We start from the raw sequence: 23,927 nt of genomic DNA, 5'->3' as shown, positions 1-23,927 counted from the left end.
ATATTAGTTTAATTCTAATGGTTGTCTATGATCATGCACTAGGACTAATATGCTAGGACAGAAAACAACTAGTCGGTCTATAACTAGAAGTAAAAAGTGATTCACTTGTAACTGAGGGATCCAGAACCATAGTAACTAGGATGAATTGAACATGAAACTTAACAATACCATACGCGATCCTTTGACTTGGAAACGAGCACTGTGGTCACCGGAGGGAATTATATCTGGTCATGGCTTAAGAGCCAGGTAATTAAAAGATGAATTAGTAACACAAACTTTAGGTCATACTGCTTAAAACAATGCATCTAGCGAGAATTTGTTTTAAAGGGTAGTGTGAGTCTAGCGACAACACTACTAATTAGATAAAGTGAATCTAACGAGAATCTGAACCTTGATTAAGTTTCCAGCAGGCTAACAAACCAGTAGGATAATATTTGGTCGTACCATGAGATCGGACATGCCAAACAAGTATTTTAATTTAATTACTGTTATTTGCTTTTTCCAAACTATTTTCAGAGTAGCCTCTCGCTACAAAGCGTGTGGTTATATTTTCTTTATTTATTGTTAAAAGTATTACTCCCTCTGTCCCAATTTAAATGTCCAAGTTTGACTGTCAAAGTCTTTTTCACGCAACTTTGACCATTAATATTATTGTTTGTGCTTTATAATATTTGGCGAAAGTTATATCATTATAAAATACATTGAAAGCTTAATCGATTCATATATAGTACATCAAATATTACATAACACAAATAGAATTCTAGACGGTCAAAGTTTATCATGAAAGACCAAAAATGTCAAACTATGACATTTAAATTGGGACGGAAGGAGTAGTTTATTAGGAGTTAGTGACAAACCCCCAAACAAACTAGAATTACACGTATAACGCAACGCGTCCCTGAGAACGATCCTGTAACTTACCACTAGGCTATACTCCATTGACCGGGTTCTCTGCTCGTTAAAGTGTGTGTTAGTTTAGATAGTTACTTGTACAACATAAATTTTAAAGACAAGAAAACACATCCATCAATCTCATATTCTCAAGCTTGGAGAGCCAAGTGTTATGCCTTGGAATTGTTGAGGGGATCACCAGAAGATTCATTTGCCCAACTGCCAGCATATTGTCACAATTTGGAACATCGTGTTACACCATGGACAGAACAAAAGATTCCAAAACGTGTTGTGAAGTCAACATCATGGAGAGTTGAACCATGTTCAAACACATTGTTTCAAGTTATAGATCATAAGCTGAATGGACTTGTTGATCTTGATGCAAAGACGTATACTTGTGGAAAATGGCAAATTTCTGGTTTTTCATGTGGCCATGTTATAAAAGTTGCTCTTCATCTAAGCCAAGATGATTCAACTGTATACGCTATGGACTGCTACACTTCAGAAGTATATCGACAGACTTATGCCGAGATTGTCTATCCCATACCACATCCTTCTGAATGGGAGATACCAGATGACTTACAAACAGTTTTGCCACCAGTCATGGACAAAAGGCTACCTGGACGACCCAAAAATCGTGATCGTATACCGTCCAAGGGTGAAGAGAGGAAGACAACAACATACAGTCGTTGTAAGGAAAGTGGTCATACAAGGCTGACTTGTGGTGTACCGATGCCATCACAGACATCTTTTCCTCCACCGAGAGAGTATGAATCTTCATCAAAATCAAAAGGGAAATCAAAAGCGACTTCACAATCATCTCCTTTTGGTATCGTTAACTTAGGGGATTATTAGTATGTTTCTTATGTATTTGTGTTGTAGGTTAATGTTTTCTTAATATTTTATGTTTTAAATAAATGTTATGTTTTATTTAGTTGTATTGTGTTTTTAAAATTAATGAAAGTTTAGGGTTTATTTGAAGTTTTGTATTCATGTCTTATATAATAAACTAGTATCCTAAAAAAAAAAGTCAAAGTCAAACTGTTGCGAGTTGCGAACTGCGAGTTGCGATTTCGCATTTTTTGTTGCGATTTCGCGTTTTTTGTTGCGATTTTGGCATTTTTTGTTGCGATTTCGTTTTTTTGTTGCGATTTCGCGTTTTTTGTTGCGATTTTGGTTTTTTGTTGCGATTTTGTTGGCTATTTTGTGATAATCCGAAAAACCTTGGCTATTTTAATACGATCGCAATGAAAATTGGCTATTGTCGCGATTTTCTCTTTCTAAAATATAACTTTATTGGTAGTAAATGTTTGAAAACCCATTTGAGCATGCTATAGTGACTTTTAGACCGCTCCACCTGTTAGAAACATATAAGTATATAACAACTCATATTGACCCATTTAACATAAATGGGTGAATTCATTTTGAATGAAGTACAGAAAAGAGTAATGTTCCAAATACAATTTTAGATAAAACTAATTTAAGCAATCGTAGGATTTAACTTCTGTTATCTTGTTTTTGTAGGAGATGAACAAAGAAGAAGCTATAGAACTGAAGGTTGTCATAAAATCCGAGAGGGAAGTAAAATTGAGTCGGAAGTTTTGGCATTGGAAGATCATCTATTGTCTTTTTGAACACGTACTCATCCTACACCAGACTATGCAAAAGACATAGGATGAGTGTTCAAAACAATGGCACTAGAGTAGTTGAGGAGGTTCTGTCGCGGTCCCCTTACAAAAATCTAGAGCTAGTTAGGAAGGTCATGTGTGTACCAATGGCTAGATACGCTTTAGCTAGAGCCAGAATGTTCAAAGTTCGGCATACCACATCAATTCGTTATGTTTCTAGCTAGCTATCTCTCCGTCCGTTTGGTATTTATCTATTTTATATATCAAATTGTTTTAACATGCTTGTGACACCTCATTTGTGGTTTTTTTATGCATTCGATAGCAAACTTTTGACTGATCTTTGTATTAGATTTTATAAATTTATAATGAATAGCATGACGGAGTACGTTTGGTATTTATCTATTTTATATATCAAATTGTTTTAACATGCTTGTGACACCTCATTTGTGGGTTTTTTATGCATTCGATAGCAAACTTTTGACTGATATTTGTATTAGATTTTTAAATTTATAATGAATAGCATGACGGAGTACGAGGGTATCAATAATAAATACAAATACGATAATTAAAATACCTACACGGGCTAGTTTATATAAATATTAATATTAATAAAATGGCCATACTGAACCCAAATTACAAACTAAGTAATATCAAATACAATACTAATAGTAAAAGAAAAAAAGTACTAATAAATAACCAAATACTATTACGAATCAATTTTTTAATCTTTCGGCCAAATTTGACAGATAATCATTATTATCAGGTATCTCAATCTCTTCTATACTATGCAAGTCACTGATGTTTACCTGCCCAAAACCATCTTTGCCCCATCCATACCCATACGAGTTTTTTACGACACAATTGTTATTCCCTTCGTCTGTGTCGATCCCTACAATTACCATAGCATGCAAAGGCTCTTTTTTCAACTCTCTAAGCAAACCCGGATAATCCCGAACAATGGCACGATGACTATATGGAGCAAAGCTGTTCCAGTGTATATAAGACCCCATTTTCATGGCTCCAATCATAGGATTTCGTTTTTCTGGGTTTCCAAAGTTTTCCTCCAAAATCGACTTGAAGGTAGTAGGATCCCAGTATTCTACCATGCTCTTAACCGTAAACTTGGGTTTTGTGTCATCGTATCTTAGAACAATTTCATCATCGACACCGGGTTTTGTCATGGTAAAGGGATAAACCTCTCTAGTTTGGAGCCCATACGGTTCTCTAAGCAATGGTAACGCGTTATTCTCGCATTTACCATCGATTAAAGATTGTGGCGACAAAATCACTTTCTTGAGCGGTTTTAGATCAAGCTCATGTCCCTTCCTCCTGTACCTTATGCTCACTGCATCCGATACAGAAATCTGGTAACAGAAAGGTTGATCTAATTGATTTTCTACATGATATGCTTCCCTCATGATATCAACCTTCATATCTCTAGTTGTATGGTGGGTTTTTTTTTCAGGTTTGGAGTGAAGTTTTGGTGATGGTCTTGGTGGTGGCAATAAGCTGATACTTATAAAAAGGATGAATGGGTGTAATGACATGAGATTGGGGTTAGGTTTGAATACATGAAGACATTTCAGACCCATCAATGGACTGCCAATACACCATTTTCGTGTATGTGATACAGAGAGATAACAGATACCCATTTTTGAAAGCACGGCCATTTTCAGACCCATCAATGGACTGCCAATATACCATTTTCGTGTATGATACAGAGAAATAACAGATACCCATTTTCGAAAGCACTACCATTTTCAGACCCATCAATGGACTGGCAATATACCATTTTCGTGTATGATACAGAGAGGTAACAGATACCCATTTTCGTCTATGGAGATATACACACAAAAAATAATAATAATAATAACAAAGGAGGTGGTTTAAGTTTCAGATTAAATTTTCCGATGAGGAGGTAGATGAAGTTCATATAAAAAGGATAGATAGATGATATAATAATAACAAGGAGTATATAAACCTACAAACTTTAGTTATGGAGAGAAAAGAGGGAAGATATAGAGATATAGATACAGAGAGAGAGACACACACACAATTGTATATACTTAATTATTATTTGAACGGTTCGGCTTGTATTTTAGGATTTATGAGAGAGAAGATTAAAAATATGTACAAGTATTATTGCATAATTTACAATACATCAAAGTGGTCTTTTTTTTCATATAAACTTTTGTTTTTTAAAAATTTTTGATACTCTCTCCGTCTCAATTTAAATGTCACATTGATTAACTTTGACCGTAAATAACTTTATTTGTACTATATAGTAGTTGATGAAACTTATATGAACGAAAAGTACATTAAAAACTCAATCCATTCATATATTTTATATCAAGTGTTACATGACACAAACAAAGTTATTTACGGTCAGAGTTAATAAACGTAACATTTAACGGAGTGGGTACATTTTTACGACAATATAACCAATATATGAAGTTACATTAATTAACTAAAATCCAAGTTCGATTACCAAAGCTATTGAAACTTGAACTAGACACCTTCAGCTGCAAATCTAACCAATTTCTGAAACATAATATATCGAATATATAACTCGAGTGTATCCGATGATAGGTTATATATATATATGACGTCTTTATGATATAATTAATTAAAAAGAAGTTTATGTAGATTATGTAACAATTTCCAGAATCCTAATTGGATGCCGCGGCTTATGCTATTAATTCGGTAGATTTTTTATAAGATCTGTTGCGGTCTCTTATGGGTCTTGGTGCTACTTTGGTTGAGACTAACAATTTTTCTTGTAATACCATTAGTCTTTGTAACTTTGTTATGTGTCGTTGTTACCTATATTGGCGACCGGGCTGATCTAGTTCCAGACCTAGTTTATGTAGTTGTTCTTGTGCGGATTTCATTGTTCGACTTGTCTACTGGTTGTAATGAGAACAAGCAAAGTATTGCTTTTTGTCATGCTCAAGAATTCATCATTCACAAAATGATCCAACATTGGTCTAGTGGTAGTGTGGTACTATTCGATTATTGGGTTACATACAATTATACAAAAACAAAAATCATCACAATTCGATTATTGGGTTACATATTCCAAGAGGACGGCCTTTTTGCAGAGGACGGCTCTTGTGGACGGCCTCTGCAGGACACAAGAGTCGTGCTCCTCTGTAATTTTTACACTTTTTTTTTACCGAGGCTTCGTTCGACCTTTCCGGGACCTGAAACTCATACAATAGACTTATATTAACATTCTAAGAAGGTTCAATTTGTCATTTTTCAAATTTGAGAACTTTGATTTTTGGCGAAAATTGGCTTAAATTTTCTAAGTATAAAATTGTCTAGCTTGTTTAACATGAGTTTTCAAATGATTGTATGCCTTTCGAGTTAATATGGTTTGGGGCGTTTCAAGTTGGTATCAGAGCCGAGGTTTAAGGGATTTAGGTATTCCCTCGTTTAGTGAATGCCTAGACTTAAACCTTAGACATGACTTGACCTTAGGTGTTCGGTAATTTTATATGGGACCCGAAAGAGGGTTTGTTGATGTTAGCTTATAAACTTGCTAGTATTAAAGCACAATAAGAAGCCGGCCTTATTGTGGTTGAAATACTAACAAATTATAAACTAACGGCATCAAACCTTGGGACGGTTTAGTATAAAGTTATAGGTTTGGCTTTTAGTTTGAATGAGTAGAGGTAGGTTATGTGTTTGAATCAGTCTATCTTCCCTTATTATAGTATGGCTGAGCAACATAACGAATAAGAAGAACCTATTTTCGCGGAGGATAGTATGGATATCTCGGATCAAATCGGGAGATCATTAGAGAAGTATACCCCCATTTTACTCAAAAGGTTGAACGACACTATGGAAGGAGCTATGAACAATCATATAGCTCAAATGATTCGAGAAGAGGTGGCAATAAATGTGCAACGAGAATTCGAGAAACGGGATAGAGAAGACAAAGGTAAAAACACTGATGATGAAAGAGAAGTAGAAGTGACGGGGGAGAAGGGTTACAAGAAAAAGTTCACTTTTAGGGATTTCGAAGTATGCCACCCGCCCGAGTATCACGGTGACCGTGATCCCATAGTTTGCACAAGATGGATCTCGGAGATTGAAGGAGCCTTCCGTACTAGCCAATGTCCTTCACATCTCAAGGTTGTATTTGCAGTGGGCATGCTCCGAAATAGTGGGAAGAGATGGTGGGACGGTTTGTTGGCAATAAAGAAAGAAGCTTTGGATCATGTGGAGTGGCCCGAATTCAAAACAATGTTTTTCAAGGAATTTAGGTCGGAGGCCGAAGTAACTAAATTGAGAAGTGAATTTCTCAATGATTGTCAAGGGAGTTTAAGCTTGAATGAATTTCGCTCTCAATTCTTGGATAAAGCACAGTTTTGTCCGGAATTTCTTGAGAATGATCAATTGCTAAAAGAGCAATTTTACATGAAATTGAAGAAAATCTTGAGGGAAAAGATAAGCTTGCGTCAAATGGAGTCTTTCTCTATGTTAGCGGATGTGGCTCGAGATCATGAGATTGAGCAGACGCGAGTGGATGAGGATGTCACGGGAAGAAAGGTTGAGAGTACCGATTCCCCAAACAAGAAACATAAGCACGTTGGAAGTTCAAGCGGAGGATTTGCAAAGAACGACATTCCTTTTTGCCATCAATGCAAAAGGAACCATTCAGGTGTGTGCAAGGCATCAATGAAGGGTTGTTATAATTGTGGACAACTGGGGCATATGAGTCGAGATTGTAAGGCGGGGTCGGAGAAGCCGATCATGTGTTTTAAATGTTTTGAAGGGGGACATATGAGGAGTTCTTGTCCATTGCTAACTGGAGAGGAGAGGCAAGAAGAAAGGAGAAAAGAAGTGGAAAGAAGGAATGCACGAGCTTATGGAAATCAACAAGGTAGGTCCTTCCAACTTACCGTAAAGTAAAAAAAAATTAAGGATACTAATAATGTATTCGCATGTATCTCTCCCACGTATGATATTCCAATACGAATTCTTTCAATTTTCAAAAACCAACAAATCACTTGTTGCCTTTTATTTGGTTCATATTATTCCCGTAATGAAATTACTTTTAGGCACCATGTTACAAGTCGAGGTTAGGAACAGCAAACGCCGTTAGTGAAGGATAGGTATAATAAATGTATCACCAACATTCTCTCAATCTAACTCAAAATCCATTTTGATAATAAGATTTTTTTTTATGTAGTTTTAGGTACGAACCGGTGGAGTTCTTAAAATGTTAAGTTGTGTATGTGATGAAGAGGCGATGCAAATTACTTATAAGGGTGGAGATGTGGTCGACAACCGAAGGGAGCGTTCTATAACGTTTGTACTTTTGCTCGTGCCGTCGTTATTTATCTTGCAGTTGTCAAGCCTATTTTGCTCATATTTTCGAGATTAAAAAGAAATATTCATATAGTGAAAATAAGCCATTTTGTCTGTGAAATTGCCAATATTTATCCAAAGACTTGTCGGACATTTTTCCTGACGGCAAGTAGAACCTTCTATTGATTTAATTCTGGGGACTATCCCCATTGCTAATATCTTTATCGTGTGATTCCAATGGAAACGCAAGAAGTAATGGAGCGAGTTCAAGCATTTCTCAACAAGACTTCGTTCATCTTGATAACTCTCGTTAAGGTGTGACATTTCCTTTCAACAAAGAGGAGGATAGTAGGAAGGGGAGGTATAACAATCATCTCGAGTTCAACAAGGTGACTACCAAGAACGCATATTTGTTGTCAAGAATCGGTGATCTATATAACTCAAGGGCAAGGAGCTACATATTGTTCTAATATAGATCGATGTTCTAGTGATCAACCATTTCAATGTGCAAGGAAGGCAACTCCCAACACTGTTTTCGCTCTTGTTTTAGTCATTTTGAAATCTCCATCATTCCTTCCTAAACTTATTGACGTTACGTAATTTTTCATGAAGCTTAAGAAACGTGATCGTCGACCCATACCTTACAAAGCCGAAATTGTTTTCATTAGTGTTTTATTCATTTATTCCGGAACAAGCTAATTGTGAGATTTGTTTATGGGAGGTGCTAGAACCGTATGCAAGGAAAAGTGTTATCCACGATGCCAATAGCATAAATTGTGAACGAGAGAGGCGTAACCCGTGGTTATGTAGTCGTTAAGGAAGAAATCGCGACTGGACTTGTTAAGGTTGCTTAGCATTTAGAAGTTACTGATGAGCTTTCGAGTGTTTAGTCTACCTTTCACATGCCACGTCTTAGGAGGTGCCTTGCTGATAATGCTACTTAGTGGCCTTTGGAAGAAATTGAAGTTGACAATAAGTCGAACTAGGTTGAGGAGTCGTGGCCATAATAGAAGAAAAACGTAAAAGAGTTTAAAGTAAATTATGAGACCGTACAAGATTCGGTGAAAGCTTAGACTAATAACAGTTGATACTTGGAAGATTCGAGAATGAAGTACTTGTTCATCATTATCTTTGATTATAGCGTGGATCACGAGGTCGTGATCCATTCCAAGTGGGGGAGAGTTGTAACACCCCAATAATTTTAAGATAAATAAATTAACCCATTTTTGTAGTTTTGACATTAAAATAATTTCCCAGTATTTTATTTTTGGATATGGGGTTTATTTAGTTGGAACTTTAACGGATAGCGGGTAAAATACCCACTATTTTTTATTTTGGGTCGTGGCATTACAGGAGGGTGCCAGCCTCCCATCTTTTTTTTCTTAGTCACATTTCCACTTTGCTCCCCACCATTTCTTCATGCATTTTCTTCCCAATTCTTCAAAAATCAAAGCTTAATTCCTTCAAATTCAAAAATAGAAATCATAATAATCATCACCATCAAATAATCTTCATTCAAGAATTGAAAAGTTAGGGTTGGTGGGTTTGGTGTGGTGGCCGAAATTCTAGAGGAGAAAGGAAGAATAGAAGTGTGATTTTGATTGTTTTCAAGTGTGCTTATCCTAATTAATCAAATCCTTCAACAATAATAATAATAATCACTAAATTCAGTTAACTAGTGAATTGGAGAATTGGGTGTGTGTGTGTGTGTATGTGTCGAACCACACCAAGAAAGAAAAGAGGAAGGAACTTGATTCTAGTTGTTTAATTTCACTATAGTAGATTACTTCTCCAAGGTAAGAATTTATTTAACCTAGTTTTGATTCTTGAGAAATTAGGGTTCATGTATTCACCAAATTTGGGGGTTTTGGGTTGGATGATAATTTGGTTAGTAAATTCCCCATACTCTAATTACATTTTGATATATAAACTTAGTATTGCATGAACTTATTGGTTTGAGTTGTTAGTGACCATTATGGTCAAAATGAGAATTTGATAGTTTTGAGCAATAAGATGAAATGGCCACATGATGGTGGTAAAATGAGATTTTTAGCAAAATGATAGATATTTGAGATTGATGGGTTTGAAAGATTGAACTTTGTTAAGTGAAACTTGAATTTAAGCCAACTCAAAGAAATTGAGTTTGGAAGAATAGGAATGCTAGTGAATTGATGGTGGCTATGTGAGCTAGCCAAGTTGTGAATAAAGTCTTATGCATGTTGTATTGATTTGCTAGGTTGAAAGCTTTGCACTTGTTGTAGCATTCTTGATTGTTGTTAGTCGCGGAGAAAGTGAGTACTCTTGCATACCTTTACGTATACGTTGAGTCAATCGACCACATCATGTTGAAGCCTTTTGTCCATGTGTGGTGTTGACCACATCATGTTGAAGTTTATTTATCCATGTGTGGTGATTGATTCAGCATAGGCCCATATGGGGCATAGTGTTTATGAGGCCTAAGAACCTCCGGGGCCTAAGAATCCCGATAGTTAATCATGTTGATGATTGTTTAGCGTATGTGGATCCATGTATGTTTTGTTAGCGCAAAAGTGAGTATGCAAGTAATGATATGACGGTATCATTGGCTACATGCGATAGTCTTTTGTGTTTTTGCCCTCCTTCGTATGTACAATTGTATGCAAGTTTATTCACTAAGCATTCGCTTACTTTTTAGTTGTTTACCATTTTTATAGGTAGTTCCGGAAGAAGGAACTAATTGTTGATTTAAAGCTTGAAGTATTAGAAGTAAAGATTTTGCAAGACTTGGAGATATTTAGGTCATTCATGGATGAATGACAATCTTGTGGTTTAGAGGCTTAGTCATCCCTCTCCTTATGGCTCTTGGTACATTTTGTTTTGATGGTCATTCTATTGTCAAATTTCTGTAAATGGTCAAGTGTGGTTCCATGAATTTGCAAAACTTGTATTTTGACTTAAAAAGCGTCAAAATGGGTAAGATGACCCATTTACTTGTATAAACTTGGTTTGTATAAATGGATGGTATGGAGACTTTTGGAAATGTTGTGTTAGATGATTTATGTCAAAACTAAGTTGTTAATCAGTCGTCGGAAGCTCGGTTTTGAGAAAAAGGGTCAAAAGTTGTTCAAAGTGTCAAAAGTACGAAACCTGAAGAGGACGGCCTTTGTGCAGAGGACGGCTCTTGTGGACGGCTTCTGCAGGACACGAGAGTCGTGCTCCTCTGTAATTTTTACACTTTTTTTTTACCGAGGCTTCGTTCGACCTTTCCGGGACCTGAAACTCATACAATAGACTTATATTAACATTCTAAGAAGGTTCAATTTGTCATTTTTCAAATTTGAGAACTTTGATTTTTGGCGAAAATTGGCTTCAATTTTCTAAGTATAAAATTGTCTAGCTTGTTTAACATGAGTTTTCAAATGATTGTATGCCTTTCGAGTTAATATGGTTTGGGGCGTTTCAAATTTCGGTCGCAAAAGCCGAATTTCACAATAGTTTGAGCAAAAACACAACACATCATTAAATTACAACCATCTACAGAATATTCAAAAACTATATATTAATTTTAGAGGTTGGACACCCCATGTATGTGTTACCCTCTACATCCTCTGCATTTATTTCATTGTTTTTGGCATTCAATATGAATTTCCTATTTAATTTATTTATTTATTTATTGAACATTATGAATTTCCTATTACTTATGCTATTCATTTCATTGAATTACTATGTATCGTACCACTACAGATAATATGATGTTACATTTTTTATTATTTTTTTCACACAATTTATTTCTTCGTGTAAGATTGTAAGAATATCTGATCAAAGGTTATGTTCCACCACAAATGCGTAACGATATATATGGACATATAGTACATTGTGTTCTTTTCAATATTTATTTAGAGAAACGGCACAAATCGTCCCTGTGGTTAACTCAAATAGTCACGTTTCGTCCCTGTGCTTCAAAAACGTCATGGATCGTACTTTATAGGAGGATAAGCTTCACGTTTTCGTCCTTTGACTTGTTGACCGTCAACCCACCTCCGTTAACCCTCCACGTGCGTTCCACGTGAGAGGTATTCCAGTCTTTTCACCCCTCTAAAGAACCATTGATGATATATATTTTTTCACCACTTTCACTTTCCTCTTTCTTTTGATTATTTTTAAAAACACCTTCTGAATATTTACATAAATACTAGCAGATTTAAAAAGAAAACTAGATCTGAAAAGGAAATAAGATCTACATCATCCCATTAATCACCATCTCCATCTTTCTCCTTCATATCCAATTTCATTACATTATCATCAATAAACATGATCAATATCATCTACATAATCACAATCATTATCAGTTTAAAAGAAAATTTAAAAACAAGATCTGCATCAAAATCTAAATTATTTCAAACACATGTAAATATTTGAAGACTTGCCCAATTACAGTGCATCAAAAAGTCAATGAAAAGAAAAAGTTGACTGTGAATTGAAAAGAAAAAGTGAAAAACTCAAACTAACAAGCAAATATATATATAAACGAAGTCATTATCTAAAAGTCGGCGAGGTGGTGGCTTTTTATCGAAAAAGAAAAGAAAAATATACCTGATTTTTATTTAAGAGGTGATGGCTTTTTATCCTTCTATTCTGAAATCTAGCGAGTGGTGGTGGCTCTCCGCCCCTAAAAGGCGGGGAAGTCATCCTCATAGGTTATTTCGGTTTATGGGTCTTAGGTACATCCAATCTAAAGGCCGAGAGAGTTGACCACCATTTCTAAGGCCGATGAGTGGTGCCGACGGCGTTTGAAAATTTGGGAGGTTCCGACCGGTGATAATGGGATGCATTTTCCGGCAACCACAGAGTTTGATGTGGTCGTTGTTTTTTTGTGAAGTATTTGTGTTTAGTCTAATATCTTTTTAAGGATATAGCTTGCGATATGGTGGTGGTTGTGTATAGTATGGACATGGCTTGGGATACCGCTTTAGTTGTCATGTTTATTGGATCCTGATCTTCAAGCTGTTGTTGAAAAAGTTGCTGGATTGAGTTTAGTTGAAGAGATTTTGGTGGAAAAGAAAAAATAAAAAGGAAAGTAAAAGTGGTAAAACTATATATTACCAATGGTCCTTTAAAGGTGTGAAAGACTGGAATACCCCTTACATGGAACGCACGTGGAGGTTTACGGAGGTAGGTTGACGGTCAACAAGTCAAAGGACGAAACGTGAAACTTATCTTCCTATAAAGGACGATCCATGACGTTTTTGAAGCACATAGACAAAACGTGACTATTTGAGTAAACCATAGGGACGATTTATGTCGTTTACTCGTTTATTTATTGATACCAAGATAAAATCCAACCTTTCACTTCTTCGAGTATTTCATGAATTCCAAAACTCATTAGAAGCTTTGCTCCTAATTGGTTCTAGCTAGTATTGATGCCATTAGAGGTTTTTTTTTTTAGGTGAATTTTGCTGGAAACTTCGTGTCGCGATTCGACAACGAGAGGCCGGTCTAGCATACACTGTCTTAACCGGGTCCGCGCTCGAAAGTTCTTTCAAAGTAGAAATGCCTATTTCAACATATAGTCGATATCAACAATTGTGTAGTGGTCATGTTTAGACTTTAGAAAAGAGGGGCAAAAAAAAGCCGACAACATATTAGTGTAGAAACTAAACAACAATAGTGGATGTCAAGTACAAAGACAACATAATAGACTCTTGATTGTTATTGTTGGTATGGACTGGATGTCTTTGGTAGATGCGACGATACTATGTAGTGCAGAAACCGTTAAATAGCCCTTATAACTCTTGATTCAGAAGATTAGGTTCCAAAAGGTCATAAGTTTTACCATTCCTCTATCTTCTTCATGCTCTATGAGAAATCGACGTTAAAGTTTCCTACATAGCCATATTCCTATCCTTACCTAATGGTGAGATACTTTGAGTCCAGGGCGAGAAGTTTAAGTCTCTTGAGGGCCGTGACATGAATACGTCTGTTAAGGAGGTTAGCTTGATTAATGTGCTCATCGTTCGTGACTATCAGGATGTTTTTCCCTGATGATTTACCCGGCTTACCTCCGTCGCAACAACTTGATTTCGTATTAGCCTTGTCCCTAACGCGGCTCCTGTAGCAAAAATCCCCTTATAGACTAGCAATGACTGAATTGCAAGAATTGGTCGTGCAACGAAAAGAACTTCAAGACAAGGGATTTATTAGACCTAGTCAGTCACTCTAGGGAACATTTGTTCTATTCGTCAAAAGAAGAATGGTTCCTTTCGTATGTGTATCAATTATCGCGAGCTGAATAAGTTAACAGTGAAGACTTGTTATCCTCTTCCTAGGATTGATGACCTATTGGACCAGCTCCAAGGTGCAAAGTGTTTCACAAAGATTGACTTACATTCAGAGTATCATCAATTACGTGTACATGAGGACGACATACCAAAAACCAATTTTCAGGACAAGATACAGACGATTCGAATTTACAGTGATGCCCTTTGGAGTAACTAACACTCCGGCAATGATCATGTGATGAATAGAGTGTGTTGACCGTATTTGGACAAGTTTTGTTATTGTGTTTATCGACGACATTCGAATCACTCAAAGACAAAAGAGGAACACACTGAACACTTGAGAAAGGTACTAGAATTGTTGAGGAAAGAAAAACTGTATGGAAAGTTCTCTAAATGTGAATTCTGGCTGAATGAGGTGCACTTTTGAGGCATGTTGTGAGCAAGGATAGAATACATGTAATGTGGATCCTAGCAAGGTTGATTCAGTTAAGAATTAGAGAACGCCAGAGACGCCGACTGAGGTTAGACAATTCCTTGGTCTGGCGGTTATTATTGAAGATTCATCGAATATTTTTCTAAGATTACGTTGCCGCTAACGCAATTGACATAGAAAGACAGACCGTATGCTTGGGATGAGAAACATGAAAAAGCGTTTAAGATTTTGAATGATAGGTTGTGCAATGCGCCGATTTTAAGTCTGCCTGAAGGATCAGATGTTTTTGTAGTGTACAACGATGCATTGTGTCAAGGATTAGGTTGTATGCTCATGCAAAGAGGCAAAGTGATTGCGTACGCCTCACGACAATTGAAGGACCATGAGAAGAATTACACAACTCATGACTTGGAACTAGGAGCAGTGGTTTTTGCATTAAAGTGTTGGAGGCATTATTTGTATGGAACCAAGTGTGTAATCTACACGGATCACAAGAGTTTACAACATATTTTCAATCAACAAGATTTGAATATGAGACAACGAAGATGGCTTAAGTTACTCAGTGATCATGACTGTGACATTCGTTATCACCAAGGGAAAGCCAATGTAGTGGCCGATGCCTTAAGTCGTAAGGAAAGGGTTAAGCCTAGACGAGTACGTGTTATAGATTAGATCATAGAAGCACAATTTGTGGTTGTTGGCGATAAAGATCTTCTTAAGAAGGAACTACAAGGAATGGAACAACATTTGGATAGAAGAAACGATGACGGCTTGTATTTCGTGGACAGGCTATGGGTTCCTTCCACTGGCGATTTTACGAACATTGATATTAAACGAAGCTCATAATACAAGGTATTCAGTGCATCCGGGCACCGACAAGATGTACTATGATTTGCGTGAGTTATATTGGTGGCCACATGAAAAAGGATATTGTTGAGTTCGTAAGTCAATGCTTGACATGTTTACAAGTGAAAGCAAAACATGCGAAGCCTGCTGGATTAGTCAGACAACTACATATTCTTGAATGGAAGAGGGATTGGGTGACTATGGATTTCATTACAAAACTACCTAGAACGAAGGAGAGTCATAATATGATTTGGGTAATTGTCGATAGACTGACAAAGCCTGCTCATTTCTTGGCTATTCGCGAGAAAGACACCATAGAGAATTTGAAAAAGAAGTATGTAAGGAAATCGTGTCAAAGCACAGTGTACAGGTTTCGATTATTTCAGACAGAGATACTCGTTTCAAATTCATCTTTTTGGCGAGGGTTGCAAAGGTCTTCTGGAACTAGGGTAGACATGAGTACGGCGTACCACCCTCCGATTGGTGGTTAGAGTCAGTGTTCGATTCAGACCTTAAAAGACATGTTGAGAGCATGTGTCGTAGACTTTGGAGATAACTGAAATAACCATCTACATTTGATAGAATCCTCTTACAACAATAGCTATCATGCGAGTATTAATATGACACCTTTCCAGGCATTGTATAGACGGGAGCGTAGATTACATGTCGTGTGGGCTGACTTTGGTGATAGACGTTTGGTTCAAATTAAAGAGTGACTTAGACTAGCACGCGAACGTCAAAAGTAATGTGCTGAAGTCAGGCGTAGACCTTTAGAGTTCAATGTTGGGGACCGTGTACTTCTTAAGGTTTCCCCTTGGAAAGGAGTGGTTAGATTTGTCAAGAATAGAAAACTTGGACCTAGATTTATTGGACCTTTGAGATATTAGAAAGAGTTGGCAAAGTAGCTTATCGATTGAGACTTTCAGAAGAGCTTAAGGGAGTTCATGACGTATTTCATGTGTCTCACCTTAGAAAATGTCTAGCTGAAGAAGATCGTCATGTGCCTATGGACGAGATCCGAATTGACGATAAGTTGAATTTCGTTGAAGAACCTTTAGAGATTTTGGATCGCAAGGTGCGGAAACTAAAGAAAACCAAGTATACACTTATCAAAGTTCGATAGAATTCAAAGCGAGGGCCTGAGTATACTTGGGAACGGGAAGATCATTTCAAGACAAAATACCCCAATTGTTTAATGGGACTAGTTCGAGTTGAATTTCGGGACGAAATTCTTTTAACAGGGTAATGTTGTGACAACCGTCATCTGAGCGTGTTTTCCGATATACTTTTCTGGTCGTTTTAGTTCGTTTCGCTTATGTACGTCATTAGATTTTAAGACTTTAGCGATGAAATAGGTGGATTTATGACTTATTTGGACTCTTTGAGCATTTAGACTTTAGAAAGATTGTGCATGGACTCGAGAACCAGAGGAATACTAGTTGTTTTGTGGAAATGTCAAATAAAATGAAATACTTAAAATTTAATCTATTAAAGATTTAATAAGTTAATATAGTCATGTTTATATCCATTAGGAAGCTATTAAAAAGTTACATTTGAATGTGTCGACGATGTGAATTAACGGGTCTCGAGTATTCTTAATTAGTCGAGTCAAACGAGTTTTTGGTGGAGTCAAAGTTGGGTCAAATCTTGGTCAAAGTTAGAGGAGGAACTAACAAAACCTAACCTAACCCTAATTTCTCCCATTTTTCACACACTTCCCATCTCACTTCTCCCTCTCCCTTCTCTTTCCTTCTCAACCGACCTTTTCCCCTCCCCCCTCTTTTTTCTCGGCCGCCACCCACAACCACCATCCGGCCGCCGCCCTACCGCTGCAAACCACCACCACTTCTCACATTTTCTTCATCTTTTTCTATTTTTCTTTGTGTTTATGGTAAGATTTTCATAGATCCAAGATTAAATCGGTGGTTCATCATCAAAAATCGTGATTTTTCTTATATATTATACGTTTTCGGTCAAGTATATAGATATATATATTTAGATCCGAAAAGTTTTATAGTTATACGTATAAATCGGCTCTTGTTATTCCTCCTTTCTTAAATCCAAACTTTTGGTATTATATATATATATATATATATATATATTTACATCCGATTTCCTTGACAAAAACATATATACTTTTCGGTTTTGAGTATAAATATGAGTATATGTATGCGAGGTCTTTTGAAATCCAAGAAGGTTGGTCCGAAAACTCAAAGATCCGAATAGTTTGAGACACAAATCGGTTAGATCCGAAAACTTTAAACCGAAAACCTTTGAATCTGTGATGAATAGCCCGAAATCTTCTTCAAACCCGAAAATATAAACCCTAAATCTTGTCATATCCGAAATCTTCTTGAATCCGAAAAGCAAAGATCCGAAAAGGTATATATAACCCGAATTTAGTCCGAAAACCATTAAGATTCGGATATTTTAGATCCGAATATCATGTTCTTGTTTAGATTTGGTTTGTTTTCTTGTAATTGCGGTTCATATATAATTGTACAAATCGAAATCTTGTTTAATCCGAGTTTATATGCATTATTTTGAATGATTTCGGTTAGAACTTGAATAAATATGAAGGTTAATTGCGAGTTTGTCGTGGAAATCGATTTGTTGTTCATAGATCCACCCAGAATTTTGATTTTCGGTTCGGTCAACCTTGGGTCAACGCCAGTCAAACTTGGTCAAAGTGGGCAGATTTGTATTTGGTTTATTTTGGTCTTTTTGGTAATTTAAAGTTGAACTATTTTGGGTATTATTAGGTCTTTTGATTAAAAATGAGCTTAAGTTGTGATTTGTCAGAATTAAAGTTCTTAAACAAAATTAAATTACATTGTAATTAATTTGGGTTGTATTTATAAAAGAATTCCAATTATCATAATATTGTAGTTAACATGGATAAATATATATGTACAAAGAATGATTTTTAAAGGAAAAGGGTTACTAACTTAAAAAAAAAAAAAGTTGCAAGACTATATAAATGGTACATTTATATAATCTTATCGGGCTAATATTTTATAATGACGTGGGATATAAACAATAAAACGTGACATCGGAGTTAATATGGACATTAGACCTATATATATATAATATACCGATTTATATAAAATGGACAATTTTTATATGTATGTATATATATACACAAGGACTAATTTAGTAACAACATATATATATATATATACGAGGACTAATTTGATAAAAACATATGTATATATATATATGTAATACAAAGAACAATGGACTCGAAAAGACTAAATAAGTTATACATTGGTATAATAGTAATTGATGTTAAAATATGATTTTATTAAAAGAAGTAAATCTTTTGGACAACTTACAAGGACAATGAGACTATTATATTTTATGACATATGACGAGACATAATGACATTTCCTACGACACAAGTATAGGACATGGACTTGTGTGATTAAGTAAGTACTTACAGGGTGACTTGTGCACAATGTAGGACTTTTGGACAGATAGTGAGCTTATTGCAGGTGTATCTGACTGTGCGTGTTCTTGTTCAGTGAACTAGGGTACTTATACTTGTGCGGCTTTCAGGTGAGTTTCGTAGCCCCTCTTTTTATAAGTTTTTGGGGTGAAAAGTATACTTGTTCTTTTTAAACAGTTTGTCAATTTCTGTTTATGTTCAATATCGAGCCTGTGCGTATAGAGTTACTTATGCCATTTGACGTGCTTCTGTCTTGTTGTATGTGTATGATTATGTGTGTGTTGTTGTGCTTGATGACGTGCTTATTTGACGTGCTTTATATGGAGACTTGAAACTTTGAGACTATGGACTAAGGCAGGTACCGTAAGGCCAGACTTTAAGACATTGAGACTTTGAGTACCTTGGACTTTGAGACTTGGACTTGAGACTTGGACTTGAGACTTCTGTACTTTGACTTATATGGCGTAACTCTGCTCATTATATATTGAACAAATACTTATTTTTGTACTTAAAAGAATCGACAAAAGACTTATTTCTTGACTGGACTTTTTGACTAAAACCTACGAACTCACCAACCTTTGTGTTGACACGTTTTAGTATACTTTTCAGGTACTCAGGCTAATCGGGGATAAAGACTTCTATGCTAGGGGCTGGACTGGGAGATTTAAGCTCCATTGCTTATTGTCAGACTTTAAGGCTACATGCCTTGGACTATACCGTTTATGGACTTATTGTATTGAGTTGTTCCAGCATAATTATGACTTTGAACTCATGTTTTGGGAATATATTTATTATATTCTATTTCATTTAGCAATATCTATGTAATTCCATGTCGTGCTGTACTTTTCATGACACCTCATGTTTCCGCCAACGGTAGGGTGTTACAGTACTACATTGAATATGATACATTTATTAAAAATATTTTACTTCGACCTTGTATGTTTTTGGAGAAATTAAACTTTCTCTTGTAAGTTAAATTATGCAAGATCTATATGGAAAATATTATATGATGAAAATCTTTTGATTATGGGCTCAAACATATATATATAGATATTATGTTCTAATAATGCGAGAAATGCTCTAATTTTAAATGTTCATCATAACTCCTAGCTACCTTGTCACAAATCTTCATCTAAGAATAAATATAAAAGAGCATCCTAAAATACTTTTTAAAAAAGCCTCAACCTTTAAATGAAAAACAATTTTCAATTTTAACCTTTGGATTGTTTTGATGACATCACTAACCATATTTAGATTACTAATTACTAATATTCACAACCTACTAAATATAATTTAAGTTAAAGTCATGTACGTAACATACTTTTCACATATTTGTGTTTTGTTTGTTTATATATTTATATATATTCTTTTTAACCTATGTCTTTTTAAATTTTAAATTTTTTTATTTTTAATATAGTAACTAATTAAACCATTTTAAAACATACTTTGGATCAATTAAAATTAACATAACTTTATACACAAATAGATATATAATAACATAACTTTATACACAAATATATAGATAAACTAACGACTCAGATAAATAATTATTAAAATACATGATTATAAATTATGTTTTTTATAAAACATAATACACTTACTAACCTTAAGCATTTATAAAATTATATGGATACAATTCAAATTTTATAGCTAGAGTTTATAAATAAAAACATATTTTTATCCTTAAATTAAAAAATGTATAAAAAGTTAAATTTTTCATATTAAAAGTCTACCCCTGAAATTTATTGTAAAGGTACAACTATTTAATGCACCATAACGAAAACCCTTAGAGCTTCGTTTAATAAAAGCATCAACGTTGAATTGATTTTTCAAAATTTTATATTGAAATTGATAATCAATAAAATTTGATTTAGTTATATAGTTTGAATGTGTTGTTTATCTTTGTAGGTACAATAAAAATTAAAAATAAAATAAAAATAAAACCTTACCGTTAAAGTTATAGAGTAAAAAAAAAAAACAAAAGAAAAATGTTAAATGGGGCTCATAGGGGTTCACTTAACGTATATAAAAAGATTGTAATTTTTTATATCAAAAACTCGCCTCTTAATTTTATGGTAAGTATAAAATTACTTATTACACCTTAACGAAAACCGTTAGACTTTGTTTAGCATAACCCAAATAAATATAATCGATTGAATAAACAAATTAAAACTCCACATTGCCAAATGTATCATTTGTCTTGGGGTTTTCTTATAAATAATATATAACATCTTTGAGATTTCCTAACCGGTTGTTTTTTTTGTTTTCTTTAGTTTTTTAATAAATAATCCAAATGTAGCATAACGTGTTTTTTTTTTGTTTTCTTTAGTTTTAAGATTGATATTGTGCTAAAGACCTTTTTGCTTCTAATTTAGAGAAGACATCATCTCATTCCAAATAAATCTTAGGTCTTACATTGACAAGTATATAAATTTAAGTTTATAATTTTTATCAATATGAAACTCCTCCAAAGAAGAATTGGTAAACACGTTGTCTACAAAAGTCATGGTCACAAATTCAAATCCACTTACACCATGAGAAAGTTTACAATTTTAAAACTACCATAATACTTACACAATTTATTATGATGAAAATGGAGTTATATGTCATAAAAAATCGCCAATATTGGTTCAAAAATAAATATCGTTGGGGGCCAGCAACAGTGACAGATGCTATAAAAATTGTGATATTTGGCAAATTTTGAATACGAAATAATTAGGCACAACATAAATAATAAAAATGTTTAGAAATTTAAATCTCTAACTTCATTTCACAATATAGTATAACGTCCTATGTTATTACGAAAAAAGTTCATACTATAATTTAGAAAAAGTTCACCATAATTTAGGAAAAGTTCCCTTCAATATTTAACTTTTAGTTATTTGGTATTAAAATTTTTATATACCTTTCATAGTTATAATAGTTTTTTAAAGGTTAACCAATGTAGTCTATATCTATATTCTATATATATCTAAAAGTTCTATGATAGTGGTGGAAAAATTGACACATTCTTGACGTTTTATCGATGTGTACTTAATAGGGTGAATTACTTTTCTTTAATATAATGCATATATATTTGATGTTTTGTTCAATGCATTATGTATTTTGTGTTAAATTTTGACACTTCATTGATGGAACGTAATAGGATTGATTACTTCTTTTGGTGTAAATACATATATTTTATTTATTATATTTCTTTTGGTTTTGGATAAAAACTCTTCTGATGAAAAATCTATATCTATCTATATATCTATATCTATATATATATATATCTAAAATCTAAAAGTAGGATCAAGAAATAGAAAATTTTGATTTATAGCTTTTCTTTTATGGTACTTAATAGAGATGATTATTATTATTATTATTATTACTAACTAAATAGGGTTATTATTATTATTATTATTATTAACTAAATGTATAGGAAATTGTGAATATATATATACCATACATTGCATTTTCAAAAAAAAAAAAAAACTAAATGTATAGGAACTTTTTGAGCTTTTTAACACTTCATACTAATGAGCGACCTTAGTTAATGTTGTTCTCGAATAATAATACGTATAGTGGTTTGATGTGGACCTTCTACACGTTCTGGCTTCCTAATGCACAGTAATCTAATATTTACATCTCCCTTTCCTACTAAAGAAGCATAGGTGATTAGCTCACAAAATGCTTACTTGTCAAGAGATTAACATAGTTTCAAGTGATTATACACACTTTATACACACAATAGCATATGTCACTATGTTTTTTTTAATAAAAACTCTTTATATTTGTTTGAAAAAAAATCAGTGTCTATTACGAATTGGGCGGGATTTTAAAATTTGAGATCAAACTTTTGCCAGACCTCTCTCTCCAAATCAATCTTCTCCAATACTCTCCCATTTCCAAAGCTACTTTCTCTCCTTCCACATCAAGTTTTCTCTTTCATTATTTTCTTTCTTCTTCTTCCACATATCAGATTCATGCGGATCATTTACCGATTTTAGAGATGGATATGTTGAAGGTACACAAATTTTATGGAAATATGATCGAGTGTGGATTTAATGGGCTAAAGGCTTAAAAAGATCTTTTTCTACTAGAAAAAACGAAGGCAGTGAAAGAGCAATGTGTCAAGCTGCTCAGAGAAGTTTCAAAGTGGGGTGGTTCATGCCCTCGTGAGAGCTTCAAAGAAAAGGTGGATTCTTTTTGGAATTGAGAGTAAAGGTTTGATGGTTATTTTTTTGGTTTTCTTCAAATTTTAGTCATCAGCTTATTGAACTAATTCGTGTTTGATGGTTACTTTTTGACAAAAGTTATGGCTACGATTACTTAACTACACGGACCTACATTGTTGTTCGTTATATAGTCTTGCTCTTGCACAGTTTGATTATGTGGTTGGTTATAAATACAATAAGTAAGCTTTTATTCTTAAGTGCATTCCACGGTTATGAGTTGCTGAATTCAGTGTTATGTTTTGCTGCTCTCAGGGCTGCTGTCTGGCTGTGAGGAGAACTTGGATAGTGAGAATCAGGGAATGGGTCTCGAGATTGTGTTGGTGTTAATGAGGTTCAATGTGATGCTTTTGATTCTGATGGCCTGGATTTATTTAATAAGTTTGGACTTGGGTTGGAAGATCAGATATGGTAAGTAAGTATCTTTATCTTTCTAACATATTAGGTGTGGATGTTCCAAGTTTTTAGATGTAGGTTCAGTGGGTGATCTTCCTAATCTTGATTTTAAATTAATAGTACGCTTGGATCAACACTGATGCATTATGTAAGGATGGCATAAAAGATTTCTAATTTTTTCTCAGTAGGGATGGCATTATGAAAGTTTGGTTTACAAGTTATTTGTTTATAAGTCAGTACCTTATAATGCTTGGTTCACATTTATTTTTATTGTTATCAAGGATTTTCATATCAATGAATTTAGAGATTAGTATTTGTAAGGATTCTTTCAATGTAGAATAATTGTAAATATTTGACATGTGATCGTCAGAACTATGGACAGAGCCATCACCATGTTTAAAGATGTGGCACCTAGATCACGCAATATTCATGTAAGGCTTCGAGTCTTGCGTAATTAAAGATGTCATACGCTCATGCTTCTGCTTCTGCTGGAAG

The 23,927-nt window shown here is 34.5% G+C and overlaps 2 protein-coding genes across 2 annotated transcripts; one reads left to right on the top strand and one right to left on the bottom strand.

Annotated features, from left to right (window-relative positions):
* Window positions 1-3,232: 3,232 nt before the first annotated feature.
* Window positions 3,233-3,952, bottom strand: LOC122601491 (cysteine proteinase 3-like). Its single transcript, XM_043774246.1, has one exon. It carries the CDS (start codon window positions 3,950-3,952, stop codon window positions 3,233-3,235), a length of 720 nt encoding a protein of 239 aa, XP_043630181.1.
* A 2,338-nt stretch (window positions 3,953-6,290) lies between these two features.
* Window positions 6,291-7,439, top strand: LOC122601490. Its single transcript, XM_043774245.1, has one exon. The coding sequence runs from the start codon at window positions 6,291-6,293 to the stop codon at window positions 7,437-7,439; it is 1,149 nt and encodes a 382-aa protein (XP_043630180.1).
* Window positions 7,440-23,927: the final 16,488 nt, after the last annotated feature.

Source organism: Erigeron canadensis, chromosome 5 (assembly GCF_010389155.1).
Source record: "Erigeron canadensis isolate Cc75 chromosome 5, C_canadensis_v1, whole genome shotgun sequence".
NCBI classification, from domain to species: domain Eukaryota; kingdom Viridiplantae; phylum Streptophyta; class Magnoliopsida; order Asterales; family Asteraceae; genus Erigeron; species Erigeron canadensis.
The sequence above is the reverse complement of the archived record's forward strand: the minus strand, read 5'-3'. Positions and strand labels throughout refer to the sequence as shown.